The sequence below is a fragment of the Electrona antarctica genome (genome assembly GCF_951216825.1).
Source record: "Electrona antarctica genome assembly, chromosome: 20".
Taxonomy (NCBI): Eukaryota; Metazoa; Chordata; class Actinopteri; order Myctophiformes; family Myctophidae; genus Electrona; species Electrona antarctica.
The window spans coordinates 21,075,761-21,095,967 of NC_136801.1; the positions used below are offsets into that span (position 1 = coordinate 21,075,761).

The following is a 20,207-nucleotide window of genomic DNA, read 5'->3' on the forward strand; positions in this document are numbered from 1 at the left end:
ATACAATTTCAATACTGGTGGTGCTCAAACTTTTACATTTTAGGGACGGCCATAACGCTGAGTCGAGTGTACAAATTGAACCAAACGGACTAATTTGTACACTCCCAGAGTTGCAGACCCGGTCCATTTGGAACCACTTTAGGAATTGTAATCGGACCATCTCAACCCTACCTTTAATGTATGCAGAAGACCACTATCCCTCCCAGTTCTGCTCCCTGGTGTGAACAGTCAACCGTCCAGTAGGTGTCACTAGTAATGCAGCAACGGAGGACTATCCCTAGTCGGCTCCAACCTGCCAAAATGTCCAATGGCAGTGACACACATTAGGCCTACTGTATATGGGGGAATTGGCATATAGTATACTGTATATGGACTAAAGTGCATTGAAAATGAGGCACAACCTTTTTTTAAATAAACTAAACTATAAAAGTTGATAAAGAAGTTAACTCTAATAAAGTACAGGCCAGCAAATAAATGTAACTATAATTAATTTCACACACCATGAGGTCAAGTGAAAACTTGCCATGTAGGGATCCGAATTTCTCTTTTGGTTCTGTGTCGTTTATGGATTTTTGTCGGATGTCTCTCTCAAAGGATAGCAGCAGCAGGTCCGAGAGCATCATTTTTATACTTCCACCCATTCATTCCAATGTTGGGTCTTCGCTCTACTGAACTCACTGGCAATGTTGCAAATATTTTTTGAGAGCTTTGTGACAGAGTGCACAGAAAACTATCCACACTGTTGACTTGAAGGGACCTTAGTACAGGTAGCCTATATCTTGCACAAGGGTGTAGTGTTGAATTTTGTGGCGGCAGAATGCGCTTAAGTCAAATTCTTTGAGTCCAACCCCATGTACAGTACATGCCATTCGTAACCCCTAAAAAAAGTGAAACATTAGTTTTCCAAACTAATGAAAAGTCTACAATTTTATGAAAAGTGTTTTATTAAAAAACGTTTAAATTACATAAGAAAAGCATCCTGCCTTTATTTCTGAGGTAAAAGTGCAAACTTAAAAATGTTATTAAAAAGAAACAAAAAGGGGTGGTGGGGGGCTGATAGAAGAAAAGGGTTCCAATTCCTCATCTAGTTGCTGAGCTTCTTGGTTGATCGTTGGCTGACCGTCTTCCTGAGCGTTCGGCCGAGTGGACCCTTCCGCGGGGACGTGACTGAGAGCTTGATGTTGGCCAGCAGGCCTCGCTTGGGCTTGGGCTGCACCGCGACAGTCTCGCTGGACAGCCTGGCGATTTCCTGCTTCAAGGACGCGATCTCCTTGTCCTGGTTACCGTTAATCAGCAGCAGATCGTCCGTATGTTTGGCCTTTGGGTGAAAAACAGAAAGCCCACGCTCAAAATCAAGATTCAGACAAACCTTGTCTGGGTGGAGAGATTTTTTTTATATATATATATATATATATATATATATATATATATATATATATATATATATATATATATATATATATACATACACACACATATACATACACACACACATCTTATCAACTTCTTTATTCCATGTGAAAGTGGTGAAACTTGGTGTGGTTCAGACAAAACTATGTCACTTCACCTGTTCGTCCACCTTCATCTGCAGAGCCTCTGCTTTGGCCGATTCATCAGCAAAGGTACTTCTGACCAGCTGAAGAGATTCATTCAGAGTCGCCAGTTGTTTCTCCAGAGACACAATCAGCTGGAAGACAAATATGCCCACGATTATGTGCAGAATCTGAGCTACAATAAAAAGGCAACCAATCACGGATCTCGAATATCTCAGAAGGAGCCTTCAAGGAGACCAACCTGTTTAAGCAATTAAAATTGTCCTTTTACCCTTTGTTTATCCACACACATGTCCTCCACTGCACATTTCTGCATATAGAGCTGTTTGTGTCGCTCTGCATCTGTGAAGACAAAATTGTGGGAATTTTGAGAAACTAAATACATTTTCTTGTGGATGTGAAGTACTTTCAATCTGCCGTCCCCATTTTCAGGTCTTATAGCAGACCAAAAATATTTTTTATCTACAAGGTCACAAGACATCTTGTGTTCTCTAATATATATGTGTGTGTGTATGTATGTGTATGTGTATGTGTATGTGTATGTGTATGTGTATGTGTATATGTGTGTGTGTGTGTGTGTGTGTGTGTGATGTTTAACAGCCGGCACATGGTTTAAGAAAGTCATACTACATGCGAACCTGCTTCCTCCCTCTGTGTAGCCTGATGGGTGCCGTTCTCCGTTTGGCAGGATGTGTCCAGTGTTGGAATTGGAGGCTGTCCTGTCCTGGACAACTGGTTCGACTCCAACTGGCTCACCTTACGTGTCAGAGTCTACATAGACAGCATGTTGGCTACGTTTATTATTCAACATTGGAAAAACAAAACATGAGGATATTGGCCAAATAATTTAGTAGATTGTCAACCGGTCATTCGTCACCTCTGGCACTGATGCATGCATAGTGATAATTGTTTATCACACACCTAAGACTGAAAATGACAGAATGAAAAAATAGCATTTAAGCAATACTTTAGTTGAAGAAATAGAACATAATGACTGGCAGTGAGGAACAAAAACGTTTTGTCTTTTTCTTATTCTGTACATATTTTCCCTTACGATTTCCTTTTTTTGCATAAAAGTGAATATCTGTACGTCTTTAATTGATCTGATGAATTGAAAATGGAAGACCCTGATGTAAACAAGTCTTAGTGCTTTAGTTTTTGTATTGACCTGTACTTTCGTTGAACTGTACCGTGTACTTCTACAAACCGATATGGCAGCTGACCAATCGGTGCACGCTATAAATGAGGCTGGCTATGAGATGAATAGAAATGCGTGTGTGAAGTACCTCCACTTTTTCCTGTTCATCAATGAACTCATCAATAGGCACGTAGTGGTCTTCAATGCGGTTCATAGCAGACTGGTAGGCATGCTCTTTGACTGCATCCCTGTAGAGCTCAAAGGTCTGATCCATCCTCTCCTGATAGCTCTCTTTCAGCTCCGCCATTTTACGTCTAACAACAGTTTATAAGTCAGAAAGCAGGATCGTGACAGTGTAGAACTTCAGCCTAAAGCCTCAGAAACATTGGAAGAAGTACACCATCCTTCAGGATGAATAACCGTAGTTGTGAGTATGTATAAAATATTGAAACATTTAGTCATCCATTACTCATTTAGTACGTCATCATAATAAAAGTGTTGTCACAACAAGATGTTTTTCCCCATGCTATCTATGTTGGGTGCAGATCTCCAATCATCTTTAAATTAGTCTCGCGTAGCCAGACAAACTATTCCACAAAAGGTAAATGGTGCATTTATATAGCGCCTTTATCCAAGGTGCCGGAGGAAACCATGCAAGGCACCAACCTGCACATCGGGAGCAATTAGGGGTTCAGAGCCTTGCTCAAGGACACTTGGACACCACTTCGAAATCCGGTCACTCTACCCCTGAGCCACTGCCACCCCTGAGCCACTGCCACCCCCAATCTCCGAATGCTTCATAGTCTGGAACTACACCTCCCGAAAGCCGAGAACGGAAGCAGTCATCTGCTCGTCATTTCCGTTCATGAAAATATATTTTAAAATATGTTTACATTTTATATTACCATTTCTGATAAGCAGCAAACTACAGTATGCTTCGATTATTTAGCGTAAAGACCGCGTCAAAGCTGCTTAATCCTCTGATCGTTTTCAGAGATTCCGCGTTCCAGACCGGAAGCATTTCAAAATTGTGGGAGGCAACAGTCTGGCCACACGAGACCATCATTAAACAGACCAATATACGTTTCTCTCCCCAACATGTACAGAGTACAGTCTATCCACAAAACATTACAGATTGAGAGAATTTCCCCAGTGGTCACCGCTAAGGAGAGCATGTATGTACCTGTGGAGTTCTTCACTTTCTATCATCAGCTTCAACATGGCATCCCCCATTTCCTTGCGAATTTCAATCTCCTGCACCAGGTTTTTTCTCCGTTCTGCCATTAGTTTTGCTCGCAGATTTTCAGATGTTATCAGAAGATCCTAGGAATGGCACAGCACATTTTAAAACATTTATTGGAAGATGCGGTGCGTGTCATAAGACAGTCCAGGGTAAAATGTTGCACTTTTCTTTGTCCTTCATTCCGGGTTGACTGTAGTGGTGATCTCAAAAACAAGGAAAACTGGGAGAAAAATACTTTATGGAAATTAACTGAGTATAGAGTATATGTGACAGAAGTGAGAATAATGATGCATTTGTATTTATGGGGGTATGGGGAAATGAAATGTTTTTAACGTTGAAAATAAAAAATAAAAATAAAAACAAAATTGCAGTTCACCCAAAAAAAAATATGTAGTTCACCCAAACAATATCAGTTACACTTACACACCCCATGAAGCATTGAATTGTTTTGGCACATTCCTCCCAAGTCAATAATTTAATGACTGGGTGGCTGCTCAGTAGGAGAGTTATCTATTGACCGATGACCCCGTAAACAATTTGTCTCAGGAATGCAACACTAGATGCGTACCTCCTGGGGCAGGATGGACATGTCGACCTCATCCTCTTCATCCAGCAGCTCGTCGTCAGACCGGACACTCTCCATCCTCAGCAGAGGCTTGCCATCAGGACCCACCAGACAAGGAGCCAGGGACTCCAGTGACTCGGATAGAGGCACCTGGACCACCTGCGGCGCACAACATTAGCATATACACCTCATCAGAGTTAATCACATGAACACAACTGACCCCATTCTTTTTTTTTTGGTCAAATATGTTTAATTAAGAACATATTACAAAATGTAATAGAAGTTGCATAATGTACCCAGCTTCGAGGGTCTGTGTGAACACAAACATTGGCTGATGATTGGCTGATCATCCCATAGCGATGATTTGATTGGCAGAGCAAAGTACATATTGAAGAGAAAAGTGAGGGCAGAAAAGGGAAGACGCCAAAAGTGATTGGCAAGAATGACATTTGTGCTGATTTGATTGGCTGAGCACGGAATGTGATGTATGATGATAAGTGGGCTCCCCTCACTTCTCAAACAAAAGACCCAGACTCCCACCCATACTGTTCAGTGTGATCTTACATGAAGTGGAATGTTGCCATGGAAAACCAAAAACGACAGTGACGATGATAGACCAGTGGTAACTCAAACATTTTTTGGTTCAGGGCACCCCTGGCCAAAGGATGCAATAGTGTCACCTGACTGGCAATGGCAGAGAACTTCATAACATGCAGAGTCTCATCATAGGTGGAAGCACACGGTTGGATGTTCACGATCATTGATGTTCTTCCGTCCCCACAGAAAGTGTTCTGGAAGATCTTGGTCAGTTTGCTCTCTCTGAATGGAATGTAGCCGCTCTTCATCCTGACACAAAATGGCAACGAGAGAAGTACAGATCTTTACCAAAGCAAATACTACTATAGACACGTATACATTACCTGGAATGGCAATGTTAAATTACTTACTTGTCATTTTGGGATCAACACACATCTCACCTCAACTGTGTTTGAAATAAAAAAGGTATTTCCACCTTCAGGTGAGTACCCAGAACAGTACTCTACACAGAGTACTACTACAGACTAGTACATAGAGTATTCACTTCACACCTGGTGACAAACTACTGTATGCATATTGTCAAACATACAGATCATTAATTCTCTGTGTGTTTAGTATACATATAGTTTAGCGACCAGGATTGAATTAATTAAAATCTGGTAACAAGATGTACTATTAAACATACAGAGCCTAAATTCAAACCTGGTGAGTGGTGACTAACAAGCATATAGACTATAGAGCAATAATTAAAACATCAATTAAAATCTATTGTGTACTATGGAATGAGTAGAATCTAAATATGTGCGGAATTCTGTTTTTGTTAAAAACAAACCCCAGCATGAGAATGTCTAAATGGGTTCATCCAAACGATCAGAAGCCCTAGTCTAGATGAAGCCAGCCAGTACAGCATGTTGAACTGAATGTCAGCTGTAGTGTACCTGCTGTCAGTCTGGTTGTTGCGCAGTGCAGCGATGCACTTCCCCAGAATGAAGAGAGAGTTATTGATGTTCCCCGCCTCTTTCAATCTCTCTCCAAAGGTCTTGGCTTTGTTGCATCGTTCAGAGCCGGCTAGATCACACAGCGAGAACCTGAGGAACACAAGACTGTATTTATAGATCTGTAAATCTGTGAAAATTTATTTTTTTAGTACAGACATACAAAAGGAGTGGACAATAATATTACCAGAGGCACATAAAGAGCTAGCCCTGAATGCCCATAACAGGTCTGCAACTCCAACGTGCCTGATGCATATAAGAGACAGCTGTCTCCTCGGTGTCTCCTGTGTCTTACGCCTCGCAATGCATTTGCAATGGGAGTCACGTGGTTTGACGAGACAAGCTTGCGCACTGCTTGCTCCAAGTGGTTCTCAAATAAAACATTTGAGAACCACTTGTACTAGTGGACTCACAATGTGCCATACATAGTAATTGTGTCGTGTGGTGAAAATAAGATCATAATGGTATGTAAAAGAAAATCAAAATGTTGCCACGACAAGAACAAGTCCTTGCCACAGACACATTTGTCTGTGTACAGACATATTGATGACCCCTGAGCCTAGACTACACCAGATCGTTTCTCACTGAGCCTAGACTACACCAGACCGTTTCTGTGAAATCGACATCCCTTAGAGTTTGCTCTGTCTGCAACCTTGCAGGCAAAATGTACACAATGCAAAAAGACACATTAAGTTTGTATTCAGTTTCATATTTGCACTGCAAAACCACTCACTCTGAAATCCTCTCGACTGTGGCGCCATCTATCTTCATTAACTTCATGGTGAATATGCTATGACTTTAAGGACATTTGGAGAAAAGGAAATAGTGTCAGTGTTTGCATTCAGTCAATCTGGCATGAGAAAAGAAAACAAGACAAAAACTAATGATTTACCTTCTGCTAGATGACTGGTTCATCTTAGTGGATGCAGCACTTCGGTGTTTGTTTCCAAACCGAAGAAGTTTACAGGCTTCCTCCAGATTTTGGATGTTGATCCACTTTATATCTATGACACACACACACACACACACACACACACATGAAAATGATGCCTGCACATAGTTTGTCGGGTGGAAAACTGACAAAAACAGTTACTTTTCAGGATTAAAAAAAAAAAAAGTCTCTGCACCACATTTCCAGCTTGTATATTTGCTACTTTTGCCTGACGGCAACAACATAATAGAAATACATACTCAACTTGAACTTCCCTTGTTCTTTAATGTGCATGTACCTCTAACATAGGTGTGTCCAGTGCTGTCCTCGCACACGCGCAGAGCTGCACGTCTGCTGGACCTTGAGAAAGATGGCGGCTGAAGCAGGTCATAGACGTACTCATTGTAGATTTCGTAGTACGCGACCCACAAGGCAAACTGGCTGCCATCCGGTTCTACAGGGGTGCTCCCCAACTCTACCACAGGAAGTGAGGGAGGCCGAGGGAGGAAAAGAACACGTTTAAAGGCATGGTGAAGCATCCAAGACATTAAAAGGGAACTTTCAGATGTTCAACCTAAATATTGTTCTGATGTTCTGATGATCTCGAAACGAAGACATCAACCGCGTCATTGTTTTACAAAGTGGACAATGCGATTCAGTTTGAGAGAATCGCTGGTTCAGTTTTACCATTTTTGCAGGTGGTTTTCAATGTCATTCATTAATAATGCACAATACCTGTTCATTGACTCCAATATAATACCTTTCTTGGTGGAATGAATATATATTCTGATATATTTACAATGTTTAATTGTCATAGTGTTGCATTTGTGTCGTGTAATTAGTTTGATTTCTTAGTTTGATTAATGTTACCGTTTATCCTCTTACTTTCAAAGTAAGCATACGTACATTATAAGTGTGAATGTCCAATTATGTAATGTGATGAATATTCCAGAGGGGTTATAAAACAGCTGACCGGTCACAGTGGGCTGAACCGGAACCACAGTGAACTCCCAGCTGAAGTTAACACTCCATTGTCAAACATGGATGAAGCTTGGCCATGAAACTTGGCCATAGAATTCAGTTAAGTAGGTACATTTTATTTGTACCTTTCACAGACAGAGACACAAACTGCTTCACAACAATAAAAAAACAATAAAGCAAGTAGACAATGCAGTTTATCCTGGTGCAAAAGGAACCAAATCACAGAGCAGAAAACAGTGAACCTTAGACAGTTTACAGAATGGCTTTGTACCAACAAAAGCTAAGGCACGCCAGTCATTTCCGTATTCTCAACACTGTTAGAAAGTGTGGGGAGAAATATAAAGAGCTTGTTGTGTTGGCACCCACTGACCCCGCACCAGTTCAATTCCAATCATTTCTTTTTTTCTGTCACGGCTTGTGAAATGAGCTCGTCAGCCAGTAGAGGGTGCCGATACCTCATTTAACCAACAGTACGCACTAGAACCATACTGTCATGAGTCATCATGACACCTAATAGCCTAGATCAATAACACTAGCATATAATATGTATATTATAAATACATGCCATACTATGCATGCCACTGAAAAGCGGTATTTACCAGGTTTAATAAAAAAGGATATATGCAATTTGACTTGCTCAGAGTGTCAAGCTTTCACTCAAGCTCTGAATTTGTGTTATCCTTTTAGCAATCGTAAAATCGTACCACTGTGCTATTTGCAAACCATTAATAAAGTAATCAATCAATCAGGCTTTACATGACCTCTGTGGCTGAAACTCTGGGGGAAAGTGAATTGCTGTGAGCTACCCGTTTGATCGGAAGACGCAGACAGACTGACCTACCTGTTTGTTCGGAAAACGCAGACAGACTGCTGATGGAGGATGATGAGGAGGAACGTGACCGACGTGACGAACGTATTGATGATGTACTACTCTTACGCTTAGATTCCCCCTCCTAAAAAAAAAGAAAAAAAAAAAAGGTTGGACAGAGAAAGAGCAGGTGTACCGTGGCCTTTCAAGTGGCCTGATGAAAACCGTGGAATGAGAGCTTATCGGAAGTCATCTTGCCTCTTTGAGTATGGCGGCCTTGGTAACCCTCTCCTGTTTGACCTGGTCAGGTCCCAATTTCTGGGCATCGCTCCCACGGTACGGCTTCAGGTCCATGCCCTCGTACTGGCGACCTCGGATGTGCTGGAAGATGGCACTGAGTGCATGTGGCAGCAATCCAGGCTCTTTTGTGCTTCCTGAAGCACATTTCACATACAGTTACACACAAGTGACATTAAATGATGTCCTCCCCCCAAAAGATAAGTATTCCAACTAGAGTATTTAAGAGTCAGACAAATATACTGATTAACATGCTGTACAAAACACACCTCAGGAGATAGTTGCAAGTAGACAAGGGCTTTTCAGCATTTATCATCAACAAGAAATAATGACTTTAAAATTGATGTATTCAGTGACTCATCCCGATTTTAGGTATAATCTGATTATGCAAAACCATATATTTCATTGTTGTCTAAACTCCAAAATGATTCACTTGTACCATGGATGGACATGACCAACATCATAATATAACAACAGATATGCTGAATTATACTTGGCAAATCCACAATAGCTGCCTCTCTGAACCAGGGTACATCTCAAACATCATAGAATCATGAGTGATACATCTTTATGGGTTTATGAGGATGTAGAAACCATTTAGACATTACTTTGCAGAGTCAGGAACTCTCAAACTCAAGGTTGTACCCCAGCACACGACGCAACTCAGGAAATGATGTAATAAACGAGTAAATGAGGACCACAAAACTAGACTTAACTTAGAGATAGCATACCACGCACGCACGCACGCATGACGAACGAACGCACGCACACACAGTATTGTTACTTCTGGAGATACTGATGAAATGGTTCTCTGTTTAGCATTCCAAAAACACATCCCTTGTCCTATCTATCAGAAGTGTGGTACACAAAACCACACACGGTTTGTGGCCTTGGTTTGGGAGAAAACCTCTGTGAGAGTCTGGTTGCGCTACACACATTTAAAGGATGTGACACTGTGCGTGCCTTTGCTGGTCATGGAAATCTGAATGCACCGAGACATTCAAACAACTTGGCCAGACTTGGGATGTTTCAACAGAGCGGTTTGACCAAGTGCAGCAGCTCACTTGTAGCTGGTACCCGTCTGGGACCACCTCCAGTGACGTGAATGAGATCCGCTACCAGCTTTTCTGTGCCAGGAGAAGGGAGGCCGATTCCAGTCAACTCCCACCATGTAGAGAATGTCTATTTCTCCATGCCCAATGTGCCAATACCAGACTCGAATATGGAGATGCTCTCTGCAGACTCACCCATCTGCACCAGATCCCATAAAGAGTGGATGGACAACTGTTGATGGACAGTTAGCAATTCAGTGGATGCACACACAGCCCCTGCACCAGATGTAGTCCTTGAGTTTTTGGCCTGTAAATGTGCACGAGTATGCAAGCTTCCTAACTGCAGTTGTCTCAGCAATGGGTTGAGATCTACAGACCTCTGCAAACTCGAACGCGAACTGTACAAACCAAGCACCCGAGGAAGATTCAATGCCTACAGTTGAACAGGACAGTTCTGATGAGGAAGAGGTTGCATAGATCAATATCATTGACTGCCAATGATGTCTATAGACGTCATTTCAAATCCAACGCACAGACCGCCATTGACATCTATAGACATGTGGTGTTGTCAATGTTTACGATAGATGGTGCTCCGTAAACTGAGTTAATCTATGGCTTCAGAATCAGAGGAGAACAGGTGAAAACATGATCAAAAGAAGTCCAAGACGGTTTAGTGTAGTATTATAGGACATCATCCAACATGACCTTGACATTTGATCTTTGACACATGACACTGCACTTGAATTGCTTCAGTCACCTCATAAATCAACCCTTTGATGGCAGAATCATCCAAATCTACCCATTATTTGCTTAGTTATGCCATTCACTATATACAATTTTATATCAGATAAAAGGGCCGAAAACAAGTATTCAGCTGCCATTTTGCCATTTCATAAACTACAGACATGTAGGAATACAAAAATCACATTGTCCCTTTGTCCCTTTTTATGGCAACGATATCCGATAATGAGGCATCTGGCCTATGGACTAATGAACCCCAGCATCCTTATTCTGAGGAGAACTTTAGCCTGGTGAGCTTGTAGATCGGCTATTTTCGGCAAAGTCGTATGGTGTAGTCTGTAGAGTGAAAAGTCAAGTGACGAACATGAATCCAACGTAACACTGACATCAAACAACTCTATGAAGCGTTTAATCTGCAAGTGGTCGGGGCACGGGGGTCCCTGATTCATCTCTCTCAAACCTTGAAGACCCATGGGTCAAAAATGAACCAAAATCTTACCGTGGACGGTGTAGGTTTTTCCCGAGCTCGTCACACCGTAGGTGAATATCAAGGCGTTTTGCCCGGCCAGGTAGTCGGACACATGGCTCTTGATGGTGCCCTCAAAGAAGTCTGCTTGCTTCGTCTCGGGTCCAAAGATCTAAAAAAGCAAGGACGGGAAAATCAATACTCTACAGCAGGGGTCTTCAACAGGGGGTCCGGGACACCTGCGGGGTCTTCTTCGGTTTAAGTGGTTAAATGTCTCAGTGAAAATACATTTAAAATGAATCCAGTAGTAGAATCGGCCTCAGGTCTTCACTCGGCTCCCGACTTTCAAGCATTGTTTCATCAGGTTTATACTAGCCTTGTTCTGTTTCATAGATCTGCAATTACTTCATCATGCACAACATATTATTAAGTTACAAATGCATGGCATTATAAGTCCATGTTGTCCTCACCTTAGAGAAGGTGAACTTGTGGTGTGAAAGGCCAATGCCTCTTTCACTGCTCTTCATGGTGGCAGAGCCCTTGGGTGCATGCAATACCACAGTCTGACTGTCCTCAGTCACCACACAGCTCTGAAAGGAACACATTATAGGCATTTTATCATCCATGTCTAATGTGCATCTTGGACATAATTTGGCCAGCCTGACGTTACACATCAGTCATGTGGAACGTTATGACTCCACATTTGGGCACGTCTTCAGTCCGATCCAGAGCTCATTTGAATATCCATTATTATAATAAGAGAGAATAAGAGAGAGAGAGAGAGAGAGAGAGAGAGAGAGAGAGAGAGAGAGCATCACAATGTCAGTACAAATACATTTGTTAAATGCATTAAAAATGTATAAAAATACACAAATATATATGTCCACAACAACAACAACTTTTTTAAACTTTATCTCCCGTCGTCAGCACCTCCCTACTCTTGTTGTGCGCTCCTACCTTTTTGTTTGCAGTATTCAAGTATGAAACATGCGAAAGCTCTAGAAACTTGGACCACTGGTGAGTTAGAAACGGGTTCAAATGTTCATCCAGTCAGGAGAGAGAACCTAACCCTGATTTATTTATCAGCTTGCATGGGTTGCTCAGTCGGTAGAGCTCTCGCCTTTGAACAACAAGTTCATGGGTTCGATCCCGGGCAGTACGGGAAGTACTGGGAGCTGATGGTAGGTGTGGCGCTCCACCTCAGCAATCCATCTCCCAGAGGTCTAGCGCATTTTAACGGGGATAGACTCCCTCGTGTTACCGGCTGATACCGACAATATGCCACTCCCGACCTACTTCTTGCATTCCCGTTCCAATTGTGACTTCCAATTCGTTTAATCACTTACAAGTTCACTCGTTTATCCTGCATGCGTTCGGCCGTTCGCTCTCCTATTTGGATGAACTTGGCATCCCGACCTGAACATTTATTTTGTTAACTAAAGATCTGGAGAGATGGGGTGAGCCCTGTTACTGAACACTCTGCTATTATCAATGGTTATGATTTGAATAGGCTATAGAACTATTTAACATTTTCATCACTTAGTTACTGCAACTTTAAAATCAACACTCAATTCTACTGTAGCCTACATCTTTCTCACCTGATCCTCATTGTCAGAAAGCTCCTCCTTGGAGAAGGGTCGAACTCGCAGGTAGACGCTGAGGTTCTCCTGTTCAGCATCATCCAGCATTTCCTCCTACAAAACAACAGTTCAAACAACACCATATTGTATTCACCCAAAACAAGACAATCATCATAATGAGGCTGACAATTCATGGGAAAATGACCCAGGAACAGTGGGCACCTGGCAACGCGAACACTGGGCCTCGTATTTTTGGGCACCAAAACTAGGGCTTTGTTTGTGAAGTCTCAACCAGTCTGTTAAGCCCTCGGACTTATAGCACAACAACAAATATATTTAGTTTGAAGCAAACAACCCACACAAATCATGCATGTTGGAAGAAAAAAAAAATTATACTATTAGTCAAACCAATGGCCGGATTCCATCTGAAGCTCTCACTCAATGTGATTTTGACTATGCTTGCACCTCATGGTTCACTAACTTTAGTGACTAATGTCACTAAAGTAGGCCTACAGACCTCTCAAAGCAAACCAATAATACTAGATCACCTTCTACCACTACTAGCTCTTTGCTAGTCTGGCTTAAACCTGAGGCAGATTCCAAAACACCTTCAAAATCCTGAAAAACTTCAAATATTTACTTTCATGACGAGGTTCTCGTCTTTAAGGGTAATTCCCAAAAAGGGGTTCTCATCCTTAATGTGTTGAGTGCAACATCTCTCAATGGATCGTCTGGTCTTTAAGATAGGATCAGTGCCCAGTTACCAGTCCAAATACTTCTCTAGAGTCAGTGATGCCCAAGGGCATAACACCAGGCGATCATTAGCCCCTCTCGGAACCCTCGTAAAAGGTTTCTGACATTTGGATGTTTACCTTTTACGGAGGGTCCCTTCTCAGTTGTCGCCCACAACATGGCGATTCTGGGATACACACGGACTTGGCCTCGCATATGTTCTTGCTGCGCTATTTGAGTGGTGGTTATATGTCTCTAAAGAAGCATATAAGAGCTATAGGAGACAACGGAGACAACCGAACCCCCCGCGAACGGTGCAGAAGCCGTTAAGTATTTTTAATCTTTGTCAGACCGTTTTGACAGCTCTGAAAAACATCCTGCATGTATGCGGTCGGCCAATCAGAGGCAGTAACAGCTAGCCAGCCACTGCTCGGGAGGCGGGACATGGGAAGTGAGGAAGGGAGAATTTCAGAGCTGCCAAAACGGTCTGACAAAGATTAAAAATACGTAACGGCTTCTGCACCGTTCGCGGGGGGTTCGGTTGTCTCCGTTGTCTACTATAGCTCTTATATGCTTCTTTAGAGACATAACCACCACTCAAATAGCGCAGCAAGAACATATGCGAGGCCAAGTCCGTGTGTATCCCAGAATCGCCATGTTGCGGGCGACAACTGAGAAGGAACCCTCCGTAAAAGGTAAACATCCAAATGTCAGAAACCTTTTACGAGGGTTCCGAGAGGGGCTAGGCGATCATCAGACCTCGATTCCACCAAAATGTGGAATGACCTACCAAAAGACAAAGGTTTCCTGACAAAAATGTCCTACACAAGCCAGCATGGTGATGACCCCTGAACAAAACTATTTAATAAGACATAACAGTGTTGGGTTATTATAGTGCAAAGTGTAAATAAATAAAATGCATACCGGCATTGAAATGCTTCCGGTTGGTCCATCATTAAACACAGATTGTGTTTCACCAGTGTTGTCTTCAACAGTCAAATCAATTATGTCCATCTCTGCGTACAATATAAGTCAAAACAATGTTTAAAATGTATATGCTTTACAGTGAGTTATGCTGACTAACACCACTGAAAGCCAACTGCAATGGCTGACAGTCTGACACCATTGAAAGCCAACTGCAAATGAAAACTAATGGAAAGCAGGTGAGCACTGAGCAGTAGGAGGTCAGGGACAACCAGCAATCAGCACAGAACCAATCAACCTTAAGGGGGGGTTCTAAAAAATGGACCCTTACTGATCTGTATCACTGAGAGTGTACACATCTTGATCCATTTGTAGACTCAGAGTTGATGGTGAGCCTTGAAATTAAAAAGTTTGATAACCACTGAACTAAACCTCACATGCCAAATATCTCTAGCACACAGCCTTGAGAGTGCATGGAGTCTGGAGACGATATTATTTAAAGGAGAGCCAGTTTGTAGTGCTGCGTACATTTTGTCAAACTAAAGTGACATAAGAATCTCAAACATATTTTTTATGTTTTTGCCATTTTATAAAAAAAATAGTTAACTTCCTACATTGATGTTGCTTACATCTCCAGCTCAAGTGGATGCTTGAATAATAGTCAGATGTATTATGTTCTCCGACTGGGCTATTATATCAAATGTTAATTGGACTGGATTGAAATGTGCAAGTGCAATTTAAAATAGGGGCGTTTTCAAACTCCCAAGTATATCTTTCCTTATCATTTAATGAGGTTGATGACTTCGCACTTCAATCACTGTACATTGGCCATCAGGCATTCTGGACCTTCCAGTGCTCCTGAAGAAAACGAGAGCAGACCAAGTAGCCTACAGAGCCAACTCGCCAAGAGTTGGTGGTTTGAAATTAGGGTTACATTTTCTGGCTTAGAAAATCAATCAAAATAATGTTGAGGCAAAAATAAGTATATCTTTCATTAGACTGGATATAGGCCAGGCCAGCATACTCTTAAAATACAAAATAAAAATAACTGTACACACTGATTCAGAGACCGGGTATGTGGGTAGTGCTAGATGTCTATGAATTTCAACCAAACTACTCTGGGAAACAAAAAAAAACATAACAGGAAAGAAATCAAATGGTGCAGCCATCCACTTACCAAGTGCATGGACTACCCTTTGTTTCCCCACACCAATGGTGAATGAAGTAGGTAGGTCAGGTGTCCTTGCATACTGCACCATAGCTGATGGTTTGGATACTTTGGAATTGATTCAGCACTACCACAAACGTTCTACAAGCTCATATTGGCCAATATATTTTTCACACCAGGTCTTTTAAACTTTGTTTCCCAGAGTAGTTGGATATAGTAGTATACACATTTATGGCCCAATTCCAAAGTCCTCCCTTAAAGACTCAGAGGCCTGAACACATGCTGAGAAACATCAACTCACATGGGACTTTGACAAGTTTAACATGGCTCATACTTGAGAACATTTCTTCTAATGTAGAAACCAGAAAGACTGATTAGAAATAAATTTCCAGGGGATGCATGACAGGCAGCCCCTTCTACTTCCCGTTACTCTGCAATGAGTTACATATCTAAATGGTTGACACCATCACCATGTTTAAAAACTGCTTGCTCAAATGATTTTATGCAAGGTTTTCACTGTATAGTTTAACACCTTCTGCATTTTGTACCAAACAAATCATAAAAGTAGAATTTCAGAAAATGTCCATCTTGGCTAAAACCCACACTGTACAAACACATTTTCTATACTACTTTTTTTATACTATCAAATCTTTTTTGGTCTGTTGCAACCTTTTTTAAAGTGTCAAAATTGGATATGATGGCATTTTGAAACTGCATACATTTTCAATAGATCAGCAATATGTGCATTTCAAAGATGTTACAGAGACCAAAATCAAAGCTTAATTAGTTCTCAAAGCGGCAGCCACTATTAATTTATACTGGCTATTAACAAAATAGCAGATGTACAAGGCAAGCTCATATTTTACTGCACTTCATGCTTGCAAATATATTTTTTTGATAAAATGTGAATCTTAAGTTAATGGAAAATCTATTTTAGGGCTTCCCGACTCCCTGCCACTTTCAAATAAGGGGGGGTCAGCAGCCACTGGCCAAATGCATATCAATTTGGGGGCCCTTGATATGAAAAAGACTGAGAACATGAGTATACATGAAAAAAAAAAAAAAAAACATGCAAACTCCACAAGACACACCATCTTATTTCTCTGCCTTTATTGGAACATAGACAGGGTTGGTTTATGCATCAGCAATGGTGACCTCCACCTCTACACCAGGCTCAATGCTGATGGAGGTGATCTGTTTGACGATCTCTGACGGGCTATGCAGATCGATCAGCCTCTTGTGGATCCTCATCTGGAAGCGATCCCAGGTCTTGGACCCCTCCCCACAAGGTGTCTTCCTGGTGGTAATGCGCAGGGTCTAGGAAAGGGAAACGGACGTTAGCCAATGTTGAAAAGAAAGTGACAAAGGGCTTTTACTTTTACAACAATTACTTTTCACAAATGCCCACACATTTTAGTTCAGATGAAACAACGCTGCAATCTGGAACTCATTTAAAAATCCAATCAATAAAACATTAACGCAATTTGCATTGTTAATACAATACAACCATTAAATCTGCAGGCAGTGGTCTCCCGTGCTTCCATTGATACATTTAGAACTTGCTGGTGTCAGACACCTGCTGGTCGACCAGTATAGGTTAGGGTTCGGTTTTGGACCTTTGGTGTGTTGGAACTAAAGCATTATTAAAGTCATTAATATAACTTTAGCTGCCTGTGGAAATAATAAAAACACTTCCGTTTAGCCTAGAACTTGGGGTCACGAGTACACCGACACCACTGATCACATGGCACCAAATTCTAGACGTTATGGTTAAAAGCTACAAGTCAAATGTTGATTAGAAAATGTTGCACTTTGACAAAACACACAACTGTGTCTCAAATTGGGATCAGATGGGAAAAAAATACCCAAATAAGAAAGATACTGCCACAATAAGACATTCAGTTGTTTGTAACTTTGTAAGACATTTACTCCAGTACCTTTGTTGGCATGCGGACTGGTCCCTTCACCTTGAGACTCTTCTCCTTGGCACCACGGATCAAGTCTGCGCAGACTAAAAAACAATATATATATATATATATATATAAGTTAGCAAGAGACCAATACCAAGCTGCAGGTGCAGTACATTTGTCATCTGGCTCAGAATAGCGTATAAGAATATCATGGTTTATCATATTATATTTTTTGTCTTCATAGCTCAGGTCAACATTCCCAGCAGTATCCCACCCAAGTGATGATGTAAACATTGAGTTACCCTTCTCCAGAGATTTCACATTTCGGCTGGTCAGAGTGATGCGGATGCGGTGAATGGCCACCTCGGTCTCCACGGGTGCCTTGCCTGAGTCCTTGAAAGCCTGAAGGAACAATAATTTGGCAGAAAGAAACTTTCAGTCTCTAATGTAAAAAAAAAATATATATATATATATAAGTTAGCAAGAGACCAATACCAAGCTGCAGGTGCAGTACATTTGTCATCTGGCTCAGAATAGCGTATACGAATATCATGGTTTATCATATTGTATTTTTTGTCCTCATAGCTCAGATCAACATCCCCCCACAAGTACACCAGTAAGAGTGTTAAAACAGCTAGACCGTACAGTTCCTACAGAATTTATAGCACAATAACACGCCAGTTTTTAAAACAGTAGTCCTTGAGGGGCTTCCAGGTAGTCCCCAGGCTAAATGATGGGAGTTGGTAAAGAAATGGATCCTTAGATCTTCAACTGAGCGTAAAATGAAACAAATGTTATGGAATATGCTCTCAAGTGCTAAATTATTGTTTAACATCTGTATTACTTCATTTACAAGTGCACACAATTAGAGAATGTAAAATTGTAATTTTGACAGCCGGTTCTCTCTCCTAATTACCAACATCAAATAAATACAGCATGGCATTGTGGACAAATTATTATCCAACGACTATAAAGTTGGGGATATGAGGCTAAATCTCATCAAATGGTGGTCCGTGACTGGATTAAATAATGGACCTGGATATGAAAAGCGTTGGAAAAACTACAGATGCATAGGCCGCAAGGACTTGCCGTTTTACATTTCTGTCTAACTATTGAATCAAACTGACATCAGCAGCACGTGTGTTTGAGATGCTAATGTTAGCAAAGTGTCTCTCTGCTCACTTGGATAAACTCAAAGAGAAGCCAAAAAATAAATATAGCCAGACTACAAACCCCGTTTGTACATTATAATGAGTACAATCAACCACACATGCTTTATTTTAGACAAAGTTGTTTGGGGGACAGTGGCATTCGCGCCGTGAACATAACTCGACCGTTCAAGCTAGCCTGTGTGCTAGCGCTATACTTGTAGTTTTCATGGAGGACATTTTTAAATTTTCGCCTCTAGTCTAATCAATGACGTGCACATAAAAAAAAACACATCAACGGCACTCTGAACTTTTTGTTTTGTAGGGACACGTACCATAGCTTTTTATCCCTGGCCGACTTAATCGGTGTAGCTGGAAACGAACAGCGGTGAGCCAGGAGAGTGTCTGTAGCAGCGATTGAGCTCTAGACGGAAAAGAATGAAATGAGGCCTGTGCTTCCTTTATGTACCGTCGTGTTGCCACGTCCGCTTATTATAAGCAGTGGTGGAATATGTACTCACATCCAGAGCCATCTAGCCATAGATAAGACTCACATTATTTATTTACTTGCTCGCCCTGTCACAAATGTAAGTGACGATTAATTGTCACACAAATAATTGCGATTAACGATAATCCTATATGAATAAAGAATACAGTTAATACAGTTTGCCTGGTAATAAAATAGAATGCACAGGGCAGATATGACAAATTGAAATATACAAAGAAATTACTGACATATTCATATTTGTTATACTTAAAAAAGGTACAAAAAATAGCTAAAATAGCTAATGTGATACTGATAAAGGTGCTCATGTGGCTTAGTGTCGTTTCTTTGGGGCTTATTTTCTCTCGCGACGCAAAATCTGGCAACACTGGTACCAAACATCCGGGGCATTGAAGTATCAGTAGTACGACGGTGTCGCGCGTATAAAATAGCTGATCAACAAGCTCACACCGCGCGGCATCAGCGACGCTGTGTGAGCTTGTAGATCAGCTATTTATGACGCTCGACACCGTCGTGCGAGCGATCCTAAATTAGCGCTTAGGAGAACGGGGGAAGTGATAAACAGCGCCATCTACCCAAAGAAGCGGCCACGTCAAGCAAGCAAGAAAGCAGGCAGTTTCACTTTGATAATTAATCACCATGGTCATTTTCAACCTTTTTCATTTCAAAGACCCCCTAACTCTTGAGTGTACAAATGGTTAAGGGTCCATTTGTACAGTCTCAAGTTACCTGTAAAGGCTGAGTCTATTTGGAACCCCCGAAACCCTGGCTGGACCCCACTTTGAGACTTGTCTTTGGGGCTTGTTTGTTTTGGCACACTTCATTATGTCAATGAAGAGTGGGCCCAAGACTCGGGAGAATACATTAGTCTAGGACCTGGCTAAGATATGTATGCACTTCATTTAAGAGAGAATATCTCAATTTTGATTGATT

General features: G+C 41.5%; 2 protein-coding genes across 2 annotated transcripts; both read right to left on the bottom strand.

Annotated features, from left to right (window-relative positions):
- Positions 1 to 926: 926 nt before the first annotated feature.
- Positions 927 to 14,833, bottom strand: LOC306913426 (kinesin-like protein KIF20A). Its single transcript, XM_079490065.1, has 18 exons — positions 14,544 to 14,833; positions 12,906 to 13,001; positions 11,778 to 11,897; positions 11,341 to 11,479; positions 9,010 to 9,185; positions 8,785 to 8,896; positions 7,261 to 7,437; positions 6,924 to 7,035; positions 6,765 to 6,827; positions 5,975 to 6,124; positions 5,180 to 5,345; positions 4,503 to 4,658; positions 3,875 to 4,014; positions 2,840 to 3,005; positions 2,192 to 2,324; positions 1,825 to 1,895; positions 1,568 to 1,687; positions 927 to 1,318 (listed from the first exon to the last, which is right to left on the bottom strand). The coding sequence occupies exons 1-18, from the start codon at positions 14,631 to 14,633 to the stop codon at positions 1,085 to 1,087; spliced, it is 2,421 nt and encodes an 806-aa protein (XP_079346191.1). The 5' UTR covers positions 14,634 to 14,833; the 3' UTR covers positions 927 to 1,084.
- Positions 14,834 to 16,806: 1,973 nt separating this feature from the next.
- Positions 16,807 to 19,264, bottom strand: rps20 (ribosomal protein S20). Its single transcript, XM_079490085.1, has 4 exons — positions 19,105 to 19,264; positions 17,924 to 18,023; positions 17,649 to 17,722; positions 16,807 to 17,028 (listed from the first exon to the last, which is right to left on the bottom strand). The coding sequence occupies exons 1-4, from the start codon at positions 19,105 to 19,107 to the stop codon at positions 16,846 to 16,848; spliced, it is 360 nt and encodes a 119-aa protein (XP_079346211.1). The 5' UTR covers positions 19,108 to 19,264; the 3' UTR covers positions 16,807 to 16,845.
- Positions 19,265 to 20,207: the final 943 nt, after the last annotated feature.